This window comes from Tachysurus fulvidraco, chromosome 15 (genome assembly GCF_022655615.1).
Source record: "Tachysurus fulvidraco isolate hzauxx_2018 chromosome 15, HZAU_PFXX_2.0, whole genome shotgun sequence".
In the NCBI taxonomy this organism is placed as follows: Eukaryota; Metazoa; Chordata; class Actinopteri; order Siluriformes; family Bagridae; genus Tachysurus; species Tachysurus fulvidraco.
Genome location: NC_062532.1, coordinates 17,257,696 through 17,276,153, shown reverse-complemented (window position 1 = coordinate 17,276,153; position 18,458 = coordinate 17,257,696). Strand labels below are relative to the sequence as shown.

The following is an 18,458-nucleotide window of genomic DNA, read 5'->3' as shown; positions in this document are numbered from 1 at the left end:
CATGTGCTTGTTCTGGCCTGTCACCTTGAGATTGGAATACTGACACACAACCCTGGCTTCTCTGGCATACTTCTGCATACTATCTAAGTATATACTTGGGAGAATGATCCAGTATAAACCTGTAATACGTGTTTACTTGACTTCCTATACAGCTAAATGTTGTTGACAGTTGTCCTTATCTTGTGGACCCTCATAACAACAGACTTGATTTTGACTGGCTGAGGCTAGTAGCCCCATCTGTTCGCTTCCCCTTATTGGCTACTTTATGTAAAAGATAGTCTACAGCCAACACATGCTCCTAGTAGTAAAAAAAAGTGATTCCCATGAGCTAATTTAGTCGCAAGCACTCATGTTACTGAAGTGAGAGATGAAGCTGTAAGCATAAATGGGGTAGAGGGAGCAACAGCTTACGATTTCTACAGGAACATACCAACATAGTAAGGCAGGCCAAGTCATAAAAAAGAAGAATAGAAACACTGTCAGATCATAAAGGAAGAACAATGCCAGAGGGACAAAAACAGGGAATAGATAAATTTGAGAGATAACAGATAATTTTTTTCAAGATGGTAAAAAGAGCATGCCTTAAAGTGAGGGTGCACAGAGGAGAGTAGGACAGAACTGTGTGTGTGTGTGTGTGTGTGTGTGTGTGTGTGTGTGTGTGTGTGTGTGTGTGTGTGTGTGTGTGTGTGTGTGTGTGTGTGTGTGTGTGTGTGTGTGTGTATGTGTGTGTGTGTGTGTGTGTGTGAGAGAGTGAGAGAAAGAGAGAGAGAGAGAGAGAGAGAGAGAGAGAGTTAGAGAGGAGAGAGAGAGAGAAGGGGAGAGAGAGAGAGAGAGAGAGAGAGAGAGAGAGAGAGAGAGAGAGAAAGAGAGAGAGAGAGAAGATTAAAGAGAAAACAAATGGGATTGGTGTGACAGAATGATCATAACCAGAGAAGCTGTTGATGCAGTTCTACACTGCAGTCATTGAATCTGTCCTGTTCACATCCATCACCATCTGGTTTCTAGCAACAACAAAACAGGACAGGAACAGACTGCAACACACAGTAAAGACAGCAGAAAAAATTATTGGTGCCCCCCTGCCCACTCCGCAGGACTTTTAAGATACAAGAACCAGAAACCGGGCAGGAAAAATCACTACTGACCATTCACACCAAGGACACAACCTCTTTCAGCTACAGCTCCCTTCTCTCAGCTCCTCCCTTCTCTCAGGCACTACAGAACTCTGTTTACCAAAACTGCCAGACACAGGAACAGTTTATTCATAATTATATCACCATAATTATATTCCCTGCTTCATATCTATAAGTACCACATTATCAGAACTGTCAGTCATCTCATCATCCATACAGTATATGTTACACACACTACTGCTGCTGTATATTGTACTAGAAGCATAATATTGCACAATATTGTTATTTGCACTTTCATGCACTTCTCACACTTTATGTACATAACTGATCTGTCATATATTCTGTATTCATATTTAATACTCGTACTGTCTATATTGTCTCACATCGTCTGTATTGTCTTGTATATTCTGTTTTGTCTTGTCTTGTATAGTCCAAGCTAAATGTATAGTATAGTGTTATTTATTTCTGTACTTTTGAGAGTCACAAACAGCTGGAAGCAAATTCCTTCTGCATGTCAACACACATGGCCAAAAAACCTGATTCTGATTCTGAAAGAAGTAAAGCGCTGTCAATGCAAGCATAATTATGAACAAGCATACACACCTATGTGTTGAAACGTTTGAGCTAGAGAGCACAAACATGAAGGGTTTTATCTTAAGGCTGATTCTTCTTTTCGCCTGCTTTGGCAGCATGTAGTCTTTGTCTGCTAGTTGTAATTTTTACCTGAGACCAACTTTATATTGAGCATGTTGGTTTTGAAGTGTGTTGCATTTTTTTGTCACTGTTTCTCAAGCTTTATTCCTTATCAGGCATTACTTTTTCGTGCAAACTCAACGTAGGCAAAGATTTTAATCAGGCGACATTGCGGTTATAACATCATACTTCCAAACTTATAACACAGTTTGGAAATTGTTTGGAAGTTACCGCTTGTGAACATTTAAAATTAAAGAATTTCAGGTATCCTGCGATGGGTTGGCACTCCGTCCAGGGTGTATCCTGCCTTGATGCCCGATGACGCCTGAGATAGGTACAGGCTCCCCGTGACCCGAGAATTTCGGATAAGCGGTAGATAATGAATGAATGAATGATTGAGTTTCAGGTGTTTCACACAACAGAACAGAAAAACAGCTTTGAATACAGATAGTGAGTGCAAAGATTAGGAGACAAGAAAACACGTGTAAATGGCTGACACTAGGTGCAACTGAAGTAGCATGATTTCATGCAGGCTTAACAGTGATTTTTACTTGACTTGCTTGAATATCATGCGCACTAATTGGCGGTGAGTGATTGAAAATACGGAAATAAGTTGAACTTTATTTTAAATAATTAAATTGTAAATTTGTCTTGCTGAGTTGTAACATGTTTGCACATGTGCAATTTATGTAGTCCTGTGTAAATCTGTGTACACTGTGTACTTTATGAAGTCCTGTGTAAGTCTGTACATTTTGTGTAGTCTCATGTAGTTCTGTGTTATTATGTAGTCCACTGATCCGGGAGGATTTTGTGGTGTGTTTCACTCAGCTCCCTAGGTACACAAGTTAAGGTACCTAGTGGTTAAGGTGTTGAAGTTAAATTTGGAAGGTTGTGAGTTCAAATCCCAGGTCCACCAAGCTGCAACTGCTGGGCCCCCACGCAAGGCCCTTAACACTCAATTGCTCAGTTGTATAAAATGTAATAAAAATGTAAGTTGCTTTGGATAAGGGCATCTGCCAAATGCTGTAAATGTAATGTAAAATATACAGATCTGTACAGGAGGCACAGTATTTTGTAATTATTATGTTTACATTTTTAAAGAAAGCTTTTTTAAAGAAAGGACATTTGGTTGTGAGTCTAGGTATGCTTTACAAGGGTTTGTAAATACACTGATGATAACAGACTTACAGTAAGTAGTACTATAAATATTACATTTGCTGTGAAATCACTACACTGGCTTTTCCAGGATGTTCCTTGATTATCTTTAGTTTGTGTAGCATATCAGACTATTTAATATTATATAGCATATAATATGTGCCTTTAAACATCACGACTAACTTTTACTTTATAAAGAAATCTTGGTTGTCATTCTATTCATTTTTCAGACTCTTAACAATCCTATCCATTGTTCAACTAAGCTGCAAGAAAAACTGTGTCACAGACTTAGGCTGAAAAAATGAACATGACAAACCCAGAGTTGTTTCCCTAGAAGCAGTGAATGACCAAGGACAGAACGATCCCAGAATGGAAGAAGCGCTGTTGTCTGACTGCTTTTGTTTGTGGTGTGTCTATGGTTCAGAGCCAAGGCACTGTTTATAACTTGGACTCTCCTCTTATGTAATCATTCACAGCAGTGAGAGATGCTTAGTACTGCTTAGTACCTATTTATATTTGTTATGATGTGAGAAGAGTCTATAAATTCACATTGGATCGCATTGAAGTACCTTCAGGAAAAAAGCCAGGTCAGCCACGTCTATAGTCCCAGTGGGGACAAAACCTACTGCACTGAAGAAAACTCTGCATCTGAATGAGAAAAGTCCATGGCTGCCTTCCACCAGGCTTCCACCAGTGCATAGCAATCCCTTTTTCCCCCTTCTTTTTCATTTTCAGTGTGTGGTTAAACATTTTTATCTATCTTTTTCAAGGGTGCCAATTATTCTGGGCATGGCTGTATATGTTTTGAATGCCAATTTTATCATTTTTAAATAAAGTTAAATATCCATACTCTAGAATTGTAAAATCTATTATTAAATGGCTTGGACAACCTAGATCTAATCTAATCAATAACTGGTCAAATCATTATCACTGTAAATATGTACTATTTGTGTACCTAATATAAATGTTCTGGGTATGATTTTAGCCTATGATTAAGTCACCTTGAATAAAGCAGTTCATTAGCCTCTTTAGGTGGAAGTAATGAACTCTATCTTAACTTATTAATTGCTTTCCTTTATCTTTGGGTTAAGTCTGTGTCAATAATAGGAATTATACTGTAATAAAACTAAAAAAGATTTTTTTTTAAATACATAGACACTATAACTGTTGTTTTCAACCTTCAAGTGATTTTCTCTGTGTCTCCCACAGCAAAGAACAAAATAACTTAGTATGATCCTTCATAAGTGAAGGACTAATTAGCTGATAAAAACCATTTTCCTTTGCATTCTCATTTGCATTCGTATTCACAAAATTACACATTGACACTAAACCCAAACACATCCATTTTTGTAAGAAGTCTATTTGCATAATTTGGATTATCTATTTTATTAGTTGAGAGTCTATTTCACTATATACTATTTACTTTATTTTATACTACTTTATTGTTTATACAGTACTTGCTACAATTACTGATATTGCTTTTTATGATTCAACTGCAAATCAAGCGTTTAGGCACGCTGGCAGATTTTGTGTTTGATTGCACACAGTAATGATAAAGTGTATAAACACTTTTTTGAATAAGGGCTGTTGTCTTCTGAGTTCCCATAATATGTTAGCAATTATGTAATTGAATTGCTTTTTTTTCCAGCTTGTAAGATGGTAATGATTTTTTTTTTCAGAACAGACTGCAGGATCACACAGCTATCTGATTATCTGAGAAGAGTTTTACGTTTTACGTTTTAGGTGGTGAAGGATGGTTGCAAATGACGCAGTTTTTAACCACTGATTGGTGGTCTTGTTGAATATTTTCTCCATAATCAACACGATACATGTTCATGTATTACTTGAATTCTCCGTAAATCCACAAGAAAAAATGTGACCTCAAGGATCATGAAAAAAGCATTAATCATAAACCAAAATATCTTGCAATGCGAAAATACCTGCAAAGTGAGAATACAATACAGTTCACTGAAACATCACACTGATTGCTGTTATATAGAAAGGTTTAACTAAAAAAACCACAGAAGTTAGTGTTAGCATCACAAGCCTGACTATCAGACTACAGAGGCAGTAACATTGCTTTCTTATTGTGCATTTGTGGGCTTTGATTTGCAGGAAAAATGACTTATTTGACAGAGTGATAGCGAGTTACTCTACCAGCTGGAAAAAGCATGAGAAAACCTCCAATTATAAAGGTAACATACACACAGGTCACAGCACATGAAAGCATAAAAAAAGTGTCCATCAGGTAGAAGTTCACTCAGTGAAAGTGTAAATGATGTCTGGAAATCTTTCTCATTTAAGAGTGAAAGTATCTGAACAAAATGTAACCGGGGAAAACTGATCATTTAACATGTACTCGAGTATTACTGGAGAAAAATGTCAAGGTCTTTAACAGATGAATTTAACGTTAATGTCTTGTTCTGGCATGAGAACTTTTAGTACTTGTCTAAAATAAAACAGTTTTGCCTTAAAACATAATTCTTTCTGTAAGTTTGAATGAATGAATACTACATAGTTTGCATAAGTAATTCATCAGAAATTAAGATTCTCATTAGCAAAGAAGAAAAACAGGTTATCTTCCTCCAATATAGCTACACTAGCATTCATTAAAATTAACGAAAATCTTACTTCAACGTGCTTTTTTTAATTAGATGGAGTTTATGCCTGAAGCTCTCATGCTGAAGTTCCACATTGCTGTCTAGTGACTTTTTTTTATTAGCTGTAGCATTAATGACTGCACTGGAGCCCATGTAATCGATGCAAAGAATACAATCATTTGGAGGATGAGGGAAGAAGAGACATTTGAGATTGTTTAAATTTAGAATATTAACATAAAGAGTAAACATTATGGTTTTAGTCTAGTAACTTCAGTAAAAACTCAAGTTTAAGTAATCTGATAAATGTGGATAAATGTAAGATTTCAGAATTGAGATTATGGGATAAATTAAATAAGTAAAGGGAAGATAAGTGGTGTTGTTTATTTATTTATTTTTGCAGGTCATTGCCGAGCAGTTGTTTCCACAGCAGTGGTTACTCAGCAAAACTCATAAACTAGGAAAGATTTTATTGAAGATGCAGATAAAAAAAAGATAATGGAGGTGACACCAGCCCTGTACAATCTATTTCCCAAGGTATAATGTCACAGAAATATGAGTAAATATACAAAAAATGTGTTAATGCGCTGTATAATGTGTGTACGTGTTCAGGAAAGCCCCTTTAAAAATACAGTGAGACTCTTATGTTGTTGTAGGAAACAGAGGAATCTTAGCCAACAGCAACTGTGGGAAAAATCGACTCGGCCTCATATGTCATCAGGTCTGATTTTGATTTACACAGGATGTTTAAAACCAGGAAACAGAATTTAACTGAATAATCTAAAACACTCACGGTGACACATCAAATCTTTTTGATCAAATCCAAAGTGATTGTGTGTTTGTATGGAAAGCAATTGTTCACTATGCTTGTCAATATGTTTTCAAATGCACGAACATGTCAGAGAATATAATATATAAAGGAAATTTAAATGATGGTGGATAGACAATATTCATATGACTACTGAACAACATTGAGAAATATTAGTTCATGGCAACAAAATGTTTCCTTGACCTGAATACGGACAGAATAATAGAGTTTTTTTTCTAGATTTATTGGCAATGTCTGTACTATAAAAGATGGTAAATGAAAGAAAAAATATGCCACACCATACACAATGTTTTACTTTTTCTCATCTTATCTGATGAAACCCAAAACAACCCAATAATATCGGCTCATCAATAGGTACTTCACAGGAATATGTTAGGTGTGCAGCTCATTATATCTCCCTCTTTTGAGCGTCAATTGTATGGGGATGCTCTGATAAGATTCCTGCCTTTCCCTATTAGCAAAACACACTTTTACTCACTGGAGGACTTTGGCTACAATGGCCCACAGGCCTTCTATAATCTGACATACTTGAGCAGCCTGGCAGAATTTTGCTCAGGGAATTCACTCATTGCGTCTCAGCAATGGTATCATGATGGTCAGCTTGGCACTAAAGCTCTGCAACAACGTCCATCTGTACGGTTTCTGGCCATTTGAAATACACACGGACACCCACCGACAGCTCAGCAACCACTACTATGATGACAAACCATCGAACCACAGAATGCACGCCATGCCAGCTAAGTTTGATGCCTTGCTGAATCTTCATAAAAAGGTTATGATCCATCTGCATATAGGAGAGTGTATGAATTAAACTATGTATACTTCCTAAAAATCTGTTCTTCAACTTTACCATGAACTCAGGTTAACTATGCTACCTTTTTTCGTAAACCTGCCTTAATAAAAATACTACTACTACTACTACTACTACTACTACTACTAATAATAATAATAATAATAATAATTGGTGGTGCAGTTTACAGTTGCAAGGTACTTCTTAGTATAAAGAATCGAAAAGATTATCAAATCTGGTATGATTTTACAGCGATGAGTTTTATGGAAAAAGGAAATACTGTTTATGTACTGATGTATTGTTTAATGAAGATCACACTGTGGAACAATGTCCAACAGCAGTTGTAAACTACTGAACAGTTCCAGTTTGCAGAAAGCAGCAGAGGTGGGTCCAATGTGTTTATCCAGCTGCTGGTCAATCTTCAACTGCTGCGCTCTTAGAAAATGGGTTCTTCACTGGATACTTTCTATAATTTTGAGTTATTAGCTTCCTGAAAAAGTTCTAGTATGGAACCCTCTCTGATAAGGGAAACATAATCAAGCATCATTTAATGAATCATGCTGCTTAGATTCAAATCCCAGCACTGGAGTGTAGGATTAGCCATGACTGCAAAAAAGTGAGTGGACGTCTCTGACTTCTCTACGTAGACTTTTATGGAAAGGGACAGCAGTTTTTGGAAAGAGTATGTAGTGAATTTTCTAATAGCTGTAAAAAAACACTACATTTATTTATGCCTTTTATGTTATTGGATATTACTACAAGAATGAATATAATGTTTGTTACTCTTCTATTTTAATTACACTTTCTAATTTTTCTTAGTTTCTTTTCTTCTACATTTGAGGTGTGTGTTCAGTTCTATAACGCATGAAATTTGTATTTTTATTTATTTATTTATTTAGGTTACATGACCATAATATACATGACGTAAAATTGACGCCATAATGTGCTGTAGGACAAGAATTTATAAACCCTAGAGAGAATGGGACGAATGGAGAGAGCTAGGGAGAAATGCACAGATTGGCTGCAGACATGACGGGTAAAAGAGAAAGACAGGGTGGATTTCACACAGGAAATTTGTCCTTAAAAAACTGTGAACTCATATGAAGATATGAGATATGAAAACTTTTACCATGACATTTTTTATTATTAACATTTTTTTTTACATCAAAAAGCTTTTAATGAACTGAATCTCTAAAAAAGACTCTGCTTATGTGTATATAGCTTTATAATTCCTGAAAAAGTGTTACTTTATTTTCCCGTTCTGCTAGAACTTAAAATAGGTTCAAAATGCTTAATTCTTTCTATCTTTTATGTACATATATCCATGTGAATTGTTTAGCATAAGAGTACTTTGACACCATTTAGTCTGCATGCCGAGTCCAAGTCTAAAAGAAGATGAAACTTTTGATAATTTTGATTTGTTTGCAGTTTTTTTTTTTTTTTTTTGATGCTGAAGGATCACTTTGATGTATCTTGATTTCTACTGCCCCATTCAGATTGTCACTCAGAATGTGGCATTGGCTGCATGAATCATAGACAGTGAAAAGTATTGGTGCTGTTATAATGAGGATGTGACTACTTTGGCACAAATTGTGCCCCATTATACAAACTGAGCATCATTTGAATACCTCACCAGAATACCTCAGCATTGATGCCTACCACATGCTTCCCTTTACCCATCTCTTTACCCATACTTCCAACATAATAAAGCACCATGAAAATCACGTCATCTAAAACTGGTGAGCTGTCATGAACAGGACAATGAGTTCAGTGTACTTCAGTGGCCTCCCCTGTCACCAGATCTGAATACAACAGTGCACAATTGGGATGTGGCAGAATGGAAAAATGTAATGCAGTCATGTCAATGCAAATTACAATTTCAAATACATTGTAGAATCTATACAGAGAAGAACTGAGGATGTTCTGAGGCCTAGGTTGGGTTTGATCCAATATTAGTGTGCTATCCCTTATTAAACGACGAATAATTTTATATAATAATAAAACATGTTAAAGGACCCATTGTCTGTTGTAAGGTACTCCACAACTGAAATTTCATTTCCTGATATAAAATTGTGTTTTCAGCTACATCCTCTGTAGTAAGAATTTAATCTAAATTAGATTTTTTTTATCTTTATTCACAACTGTTTAGAACACAGTCTGATTATTTAGGACAAAATCTTGCTCAGGACACATTAAACTATCTCAAACATATGTAACATATGTAAACATATGTTACTATTTGTCTGCTACCTTCCACTTATCCATACAGCATAAACCCTATCACTCTCAGTGACCTCTGTTTTGAAGGAAGTAACTGATCACTGGTACCACTGAAATTTTTACATAGCTAGTACAATGCTGTTTTAACGTGATCACATTTTAATACTTACTGCACAACAGGCATTACGTATCTCACCCTGAATCTCTGTAACTTTGGGAGTGAATGGGAAAGTGGGTGTGTATTGAATGAGTCTCTGTTTATTTGTGTTTTTGTTCAAATCAATTTGACAAGCATGTGCTCACTTTCCTAGGAAACAGATGGCACCAGGATGCATTATGGGAAGAAGGCAAACCAGCAGAGGCAGGCTCTGAGCAATGCTAGAAAGGGGTATACTTTCTGCTAGAAAGTATACCCTTTAACGGTAATGGTTCTCGCTAATGGCACTGGCTTCTTTTAGAAGGATAATGTGTCCTCTCACACTGCAAAAAAACTGTTGGTATGGTTTGAGAAACATGACAAAGAGTTCAAACTTTTAACCTGGCATCCAAATACCCCAGATTTCAATCACACTGTCTCTTTCAGTTTGCTTTTTTTCATTATGCATCCTGGCACCATCTCTTCACCAGGTAAGTGATACACGTGCACCTGGCCGACTACAGAACGTAAAAGAAAGCACAATTCGGTAGTGGCCAGGGGTCAGCATGGATCACATCTCTACACATTTACATTCCAATTATTTTTTTGTATGTGTTGCTTAAAAAGTTAAAATGAAATTTTAGTTAAAAAAAATAAAAAAATTGTTTAGAATATATATATATTCATTCATTCATTTCCTACCGCTTATCCGAACTTCTCGGGTCACGGGGAGCCTGTGCCTTTCTCAGGCGTCATTGGGCATCGAGGCAGGATACACCCTGGACGGAGTGCCAACCCATCGCAGGGCACACACACACACTCTCATTCACTCACGCAATCACACACTACGGACAATTTTCTAGAGATGCCAATCAACCTACCATGCATGTCTTTGGACCGGGGGAAGGAAACCGGAGTACCCGGAGGAAACCTCCGAGGCACGGGGAGAACATGCAAACTTCGCACACACAAGGTGGAGGCGGGAATCGAACCTCCAACCCTGGAGGAGTGAGGCAATCGTGCTAACCACTAAGCCACCGTGCCCCCAAATATATATATTTTTATATATAAATAATTAATGCATTGTGGGTGAATTTAATTTCATACACAATTTAGTAAAATAAACTAGGCTAAAGTAAGAACAAAGGACAAACACAGGAAGAGATCAGGGTGGAAACTGTAATATATAAAATGTGTAAATAACAAAAGTATATATCAAATATGCATGTAAAATGTGTATATAAAATGTGTATATAACAAAAGTGTTTATAACAAGTGTATATAACAAGTGTATATAAAATGGAGTCAATATGACGTCATAAGTATCGTGGTCTAAAAACTAAAAAAACTAACAAAAATATGCGCGGATCATAGAATTGAAAACACAGTTATAAAATAAAAATAACAAGAAAAAACACAAAGTAGGACAGAAAACACATTTTTATTGTTTTTCTTTCACGCTTCAGTTTGCTAACGATTCTTTGCTTCCTCTACACCCGCCTTATTGATTGGCTAGCGAAGGGCTGTCGGTTATGATCCAGTGGACCAATAGAGACGTTTGTCCCGCCCCTTAATCTAATCTTCATGAAATTTAGGAAGGAGAGCAAAGAAAAGTGAAGCGTGAGTGTAAAGAAAATGAATCACACGTCTTTATACAGCTGTGTGTTGAGCTACGAAGCCTGAACACACACAAACACACGAAGATATGAAGATTTTTACCACAAGGCTGTTATTTATCTTCTTTTTCGTCTTCATCAGCATGCTGATTTGGCACAAATTTGTTCTGAAGTGAGTGTTTGTTTGTTTGTTTGGAGTGCTTGAGTGCTGCCTTGTAAGTTGAAAATACTCTGGTTTACTTTATTGTATTAACTTTAGTTTAATGTAAATATTTAATGTATTAACACGTGTTTCATTGTCGTTTAAGCAATTAAAATAAAATGCTAGTACATACTAAAAACGTGTATAGTGTGTGTGTGCATTTTAACCTGAGAGTAGATAAAGCTACATACAGAATATAAGCAGTGAACATCTTTATCAGTATTTTTCATTGACCATGTGTCATGTTTTACATGACTTTTTTTTTTTTTTTTTGCTTCAGTAAATTGACCTATCTCAAAACAGAGAGGTTCAGGTTTCAAGTTCTGTGCTTCTCTTCCACGGTTTCCTGAAGCAAGACAAGACAGACAAATTAAAAACTGTGCTATATTTAAGCACAACCGATAAGAAAGTTGTCTTGTCTACATGTCAACTTCTACATCGTCACTCACAGATAAGGATTGATGTGATTTTATTACACATAACTGCAGCTTTTTAAGAGTCAAGAAGCTTTTATTGTCATTTCATTCATAGCTGATGAAATACGTAGTGAAACGAACAGACGTTTGTGCAGGATCATGGTGCTACAACAACAACTCCGAGCTTAACGGTTAAGTAAAGTAAGTAGTGTGCAGCCTAGTGCAGACAAGTCGAAACAAGAATATAAGCACAAAAAATGTTCTTTTTAAAGCTGTTGTCTGTAAAGCTTTACTGTACAATCATGCTTAGGGATTATGTCATCTTTGGGGACCATGTAAGGAAATGTCCTTTCTTACGTTGCATAATCCATTCTCTTCTCTCCTCCTTTCTTCACTCGTTGGAGTCAAACTTTGAACTTACCAGCATTTTATGTACAGCATTAGGTAGACATTTTTTATAATTTTATAGAAAGAGCTGTTTTCAGAAAGATCCTGTTTTTAAGATCCTTTATTACTGTGACTGAGAATACTGAGCCGTGCAGTTGTTTTATGGTTGTGTTTTTGTTGCTTATATTAGGAAATATTAAAAATGTATTACATTTATAATGACATTTCTTTTTTTTTACTACATTTAGTTAGTGAACACACTTAGTCTCGTTAGTGTCTGAAAGCAAGCAGTTTTCATATAATTGTGGTGTTTTGTCAGTGATTGTGATTGCTGTTGTTCAGAAACGGAAGCTGTTGCTCTGTGTCTCCTCACAGTGATGTGCCTTTCAGACGTACACCTGATGTTAAACAAAATCCTGCACGAAGCAAGTGAGAATGCACAATAAGGGAAACTTTGCAGTAATACATCTATTTTAAGAAAATAAGTTGGGAGTAGATAATTGACACATTTTCACATAAAAATGATAGTTTTGCTATTAACAAAACCGGTCAAGTTCCAGTCTGGAGTAGTTAGTAATCTAACTCACCCACACATGGGCTTTACAGTTAATATTTAATTCTAATGCTGTCTTTAACTCTTTTTATATGCAGAATTCTTATGTGATTGTCTGTCTGTCTGCTCATAGTGATCAGCTGGCAGCAATCCAAACAATGTTGCACAAAAGAACATGGTTTACAGAAACGTTTCACAAGTTACTATAACACAAGAAGCTACACTAAAGCCTTCAAAAAGGTATTAGTTTCATATATCTGACCTTTAGACTGATTTATACAGAGGTAGAGTGAAACACTCTCTTCACAGTGATGTAGCTGTCAGTGATCCAGACAAAGTTAAACCAAATCCTGCAAAGAGCAAATAAGAATACAAAAGCTTTTCACCAATAACATTTCACAAGTAGGTTACAGAGTAGTCAGTTTCAGCTGAATGCAGTTTGGTGACTTAAAAAAAGTTTAAACTATCATTTTTATAATATATAGGCTGTTTGTTTCTTACACCGGTTTTCATTACATCTCACTGGTTGTAACCATTGACGGTGAACAGTAAAATGTTCTGTCTGTCTTTTTCTTATAGTTTTTGTTCAAAATCAAGTGATTCTCTGTCTGTCTCTTCACAGTGATGCAGCTGTCAGCAATGCAGACAAAGTTAAACAAAATCCTGCAAAGAGCAAGTGAGCATACAAAAACTGTTCGCACAAACATGTCTTTTTAAATTCTTTAAAATCTGAAAAATGAACCAAGAAAAAGTATAATGTGAAGTGAGAAATGGATATTACATATTTACTGAATTGAGAAACTTTAGAAATAACTTTGTGAGACTTTAAATCTAATCTAATCCCGTTGTGGTTATTTTAAAATGTTTTCAAATGTTTTAATGAATTGATAAACATTGGAAATCACTGTGATTCTTTGCCTGTCTCTTCACAGTGATCCAGACAAAGTTAAACAAAATCCTGCAACAAGCAAGTGAGAATACAAAAACTGTTCACACAAATATTACAGGCAAAAATAATGCCAGTATTTATTCTGTCACTTGTTGCTTCTTTCTTATTGTGGGTGTGTGTTCCTGTGGGTGTGTGTTCCTGTGGGGGTGGGTGGTTGTGTGTGTGTGTGGTGTGCGGGTGTTGTCTTCCAGGGAAATTGCCACTATTGAAAAACTAATATCAAAATACACTTACAAATGGACAAAGCATGAGGAGAACTTTAAATCCTTCAGGTAACAAACACGCAGGTCACAACACATGATACCATAAAGGTTATAAGAAAAGTAAAAGCTAATATCTGAGTGGATATAAAGAAAAACGCTTAGGTGCTAATATCTGGGTGAAGAAATACTGTAATGTTCCACTTCAAAAAATGTGTCCAAGTCATCCTTAAAATGAACATGTACAGACAAAAATATTGTATGAACATTGAAAATTTTCAGTTCAGTTTAGTTCTTTTAGTGCTAGGTAAATATAAATAAAATATATTTCTGAATAAATAAACAGTCTGATCTGTTTGATTGGGTTCACTTTGTCTTCTTTTAGGACTTGTGTTTAATCTGATGTTTTGGGTCACATTTGCAGAAATATATACATTTCTAAGGGGTTCACAAACTTTCAAGTGACACTATACATTTTTACACAATATTGTAATAACAGTAAGTGTAGTTATTGCAACCGGTCTAAAAATTGCTTCTTTCAAATGTACTCAGAATTTAAAAATGTTTGTTTTTATATTGATATCAGGTTTTCATGAAAAATCTGTGATTTAAAACTGTTAAGAGCAAATATCTCATTTGCCTTAAAATTCTTAACAGAAGCTCTGTGAGATTGTCGGTCATAGACATGACGTGTGTTCACCATTGCTGCTGTTCTCTCAGGTGCTTCCTTTTTAGCCACAGTGGAAAAGGAAGCAGATCTATTTAAAGGTTAAGAAGTAGATAAGTGTTTTGTTTCTTCTTCCAGGTCATTACTCAGCAGCAGTTGTAATGCCATTTCCAATGCAGTGGTTACCCAGGAAAACTCACCAGTGGGGTCAAATATTAGTTTTGATGCAGATAAAAAGATAATGAAGGTGAAACCAGATCTGTACAGAATATTTCCCAAGGTATGGTATCATAGCTATAAAATACTTTATATGATGGCTTGTACAATGCTTTGAAATGTGTGTGTGTGTGTGTGTGTACACGTGTTTAGGAAAGCCCTTTTAAAAAAGCACCATGGGATTCATGTGCTGTTGTAGGCAACGGAGGAATTTTAGCCAAAAGCAGCTGTGGAACACAAATCGACTCTTCATCATATGTCATCAGGTCTGATTGTTTCACAAGCCATTTCTGAAGAAAAAAAACAACTAGTCTAGTGTCTAGACAGCAAAAATCAGCAAATGAACTAATGACTCATTAATCCAAATCACATGTCAACGATTTTACACATCAAATCTCTCCCTTTTGTTTCTCAGGTGTAATCTTCCTCCACTGAGCAATGGACATGAGAAAGATACAGGAAACAAAACAAGCCTTGTTACAGCCAACCCCAGCATCTTTATGCAAAGGTGAGTCTGGGTTGCACATGCAGTTCTTTGTGCATTGTGTTTATGGAAATTATGTGAGGCTACCCGCTTTACAGAATTTCCATAAACACTATACTTTATTTCATTAGTGGTGTTCAGCTTTCACATGGTGGAATAGAATTCAATATGAACTTTTTTCTTTACTGGTCTTCACAGATAAACATTTTGATTAAAACTATGGCTTAAAGTATAGAATTTGACGTGAATAGTGTCTGTCAGTCCCTGATCAACTGATAATCCATCGATGAGGCATTTTTAGGATGAATTGATAGATAGAGGGATGGAGTCATATTTCCAGAAATAATGTTAACTCTGTCAGTAGCTCCGGTATGACAATGAAAGGCTTTTATGCTTACAAAACAAAAAATCCTTAAAACTAGTCAGAAAACAGTTAAAGAAAATGTATATGATTCCAACAAGTAATGGTGCTGGATGGACATTATTTGTATGAGAGGAGCGAAGTTTTCCCTTCACTGAAGCACAGATGAAAAACATTCAGCCAGGCCAAAGATCGCAGGTTTTAGACGTTGGGGGTTTGCATTGTCTTATCTGCTCATAACACGCACACACACATCCGATCAGAACTCGCACTCAGCTCGTCAACAAGCACTTCGTGGCAATGTTTACTCATAAAACTTTATTTCTCTGTATCTATAGGTACCAGTCACTGAGTGAGCGTAGACGGCCATTCGTGGAAGATATGAAGCTGTATGGGGACGCTCTGGTTTTTGTGCCTGCCTTCTCATTTCGGCAGAGCACGATTGTGTCCCTGCGTGCCATTTACTCGCTGGAGGAAATCAACATCACTGGCTTACAAACTATCTTCTTTAATCCTAGTTACCTCCTAAATCTCAAACGGTTTTGGCAAAAGCATGGAATTCGGGAAGCCCGCCTCAGCACCGGGATCATGATGGTCAGCTTGGCACTGGAGCTCTGCAACCAGGTCCACCTCTACGGCTTCTGGCCATTTGGAATACATCCATACACCCACCAAAAACTCAGCAACCACTACTATGATGATAAACCAGCAAATAAGAAAATGCATTCGATGTTAGCCGAGTTGGAAGCCTTAATGGGGCTCCATATCAAAGGTGTGATCCATCTGCACCTAGGGGAGTGCACAAATAAAACTGCACAATATGGGCAAAGGTTTACGGACAATTAACCTTCAAACATAACTTCCACACTTCTGGGAAGGCCTTAGATAGAGTCCAGCTACTAGAGTCTAGGCCACTAGATAGAGTGCAGCTGTGAGGGTTTGTGCTCATTCAGCCATAAGAGCACCGTGAGATCAGGCACTGATGGTAAGTGAGGAGGCCTGGGGCACAGGTGATGATCCAGTTCATCCCAATGTTGTTCAGTGGGGTTGAGGTCAGGGCTCTGTGCCCTACACTCAAGGTTTTCTACTGCAACCCTAACTAACTATGTTTTCATGGACCTAACTTTGTACTGTATTTAGGGGTGTTGTCATGCTGAAACACGTTCGGTCTTCCTAATGTTACAGCATAAATAACGACATCCTATACATCGGCAATGGATTAACGAACACCTACATATGGGTCTCGTGTTCAGTTGCGGCATCTCTGAATAAAATTTAACAGCACTGTTCTATTTATTGTGAGCAAATGAACTGTTTTTCAAAATAACGGTATTACAACAGTGTTTTTTGTGGTCGTTACATTACAGAAACTGTCTGAGAATATTAAAGAATATAAAGAGAATACAATGAGGTGAATAATGGTAACCTGATTATCGTTGATATTAATCATTCAAAACTGATTAGAAAAAAAAAGAGTAAATTGTTTGTCAAATTTTGTTAACAGATGGAAAATCGAATAGTGTTAACATTCCTTTGATTAGTTATTGTACTGTTGTAGTTAGGGTGTAGGGGAAACCCTCCCATTGAGCTTCCACAGCTGTTCTTTAGAACTGTTTTTTTGTGTGTTTGTTTGTTTTGTCCTGCTGGCAAGCTTTCTTAAACAGCAAAAAACTACTCCATTTTCTCCGATCTGGATTTGTGATTTATGATTTACTGTAAAACCTGAATATCTTTTGTATATTTTGGGGTTCACACGTTTTAAAAATATCCACTTTAATATCATCAACCTAATGATCACTGGTGAAATTTAATGAGTTCACCAAAGCTGAAGAAGGTAGGTCTATAGACTTTATTCTCAGAAACAGTATATCGTCAATAATAGTTTTATTATAGAACCGATATTACGTTTATTTCCTGTTAGCGAACGGTGGAGGTGTAGAACGGTACCCTTGCAGTTGAAAACCACTGTCGAGCAGTTACTGAATGTAAAAAGCTGAAGTTGGAATCAAGAGCGATGACCAAAATGGGTTTGATTTTAACATCTATTCTAAGTAGTTAAGCTCTTAAGTGTAAGTGATATACGATAGGTTTTATATATTCTTACATCGGCATAATTGGAGCGTGATTATTGAAGAGAGAAATTATTTTATCTTGCCACCTTATAGAGGACATACCATAGTCTGTAGCAGGAGGGAATGAAGTGCAATTTAATGTATAACTTAAATTTCCGCTTCGCTAGTCTTAAACTGACTAAGGTTATATACCGTATAAACTACTGATATGGAAAGGGTTATAACTAAAAAAAAAACAAATAAATAAAAAGGATTAGGATCAGGATTATATACCACTGAATGTAATTTTGAAATGCACTGTGATATTTTGTAGGGCGATTTCTTACTACTGCTTTTGTTTATTTCTGATTGTACAGTTTCATATAATTTTTCCCTTTAGAGTACAAAAAAAGGTGACAAAATAAATGTTCAATTGTTGAAGCAAAGAGGATTTTTTTTTTGTCAGAAAACTCTTTAGCGTGATTGACTGGATGGCTCAGAAATCATAAAAAGAGTATTTAAGAATCTGACTATGGAATATCCGGTATTTTGACAGATATCAAGCTTATACTCCTTTTAGAGGGTTCATTTGATTAATTTGTTGCTGTAACACACAGGCATGGTAAGGCAATAAATTAACTTGTGGCTCTGCTCAAACAGGAAGTGTAAAAATTTTTTCCATTAAGTATATTTGGCCAAAAATGTCAAAGTAGACGTGGCATCATGTGGTGGAAATGGATTGAAAGCTTTAACTTTTTTCTCATGCTTTTCATTTCTAAGCAGGACCAGATTTCTAAAGTCTAGAA

The 18,458-nt window shown here is 36.3% G+C and overlaps 1 protein-coding gene across 8 annotated transcripts; it reads left to right on the top strand.

The window, feature by feature from the left end:
* The first annotated feature begins 11,120 nt into the window (after positions 1 to 11,120).
* On the top strand, positions 11,121 to 18,098 carry st8sia6 (ST8 alpha-N-acetyl-neuraminide alpha-2,8-sialyltransferase 6). 8 transcript variants are annotated; one of them, XM_027143708.2, is made up of 10 exons: positions 11,186 to 11,338; positions 12,547 to 12,600; positions 12,858 to 12,964; positions 13,347 to 13,400; positions 13,657 to 13,695; positions 13,865 to 13,945; positions 14,679 to 14,820; positions 14,910 to 15,022; positions 15,172 to 15,264; positions 15,940 to 18,098. In XM_027143708.2, exons 3-10 carry the CDS (start codon positions 12,900 to 12,902, stop codon positions 16,445 to 16,447), a joined length of 1,095 nt encoding a protein of 364 aa, XP_026999509.1. In that variant the 5' UTR covers positions 11,186 to 11,338; positions 12,547 to 12,600; positions 12,858 to 12,899; the 3' UTR covers positions 16,448 to 18,098. The 8 variants fall into 8 exon arrangements, with proteins under 8 accessions (XP_047656723.1, XP_047656724.1, XP_026999506.1 ...); XM_047800770.1 differs by having other exon boundaries at positions 11,250 to 11,338; positions 13,802 to 13,945; XM_047800767.1 differs by lacking the exon at positions 12,858 to 12,964 and having other exon boundaries at positions 11,121 to 11,338; positions 12,514 to 12,600; positions 13,802 to 13,945.
* Positions 18,099 to 18,458: the final 360 nt, after the last annotated feature.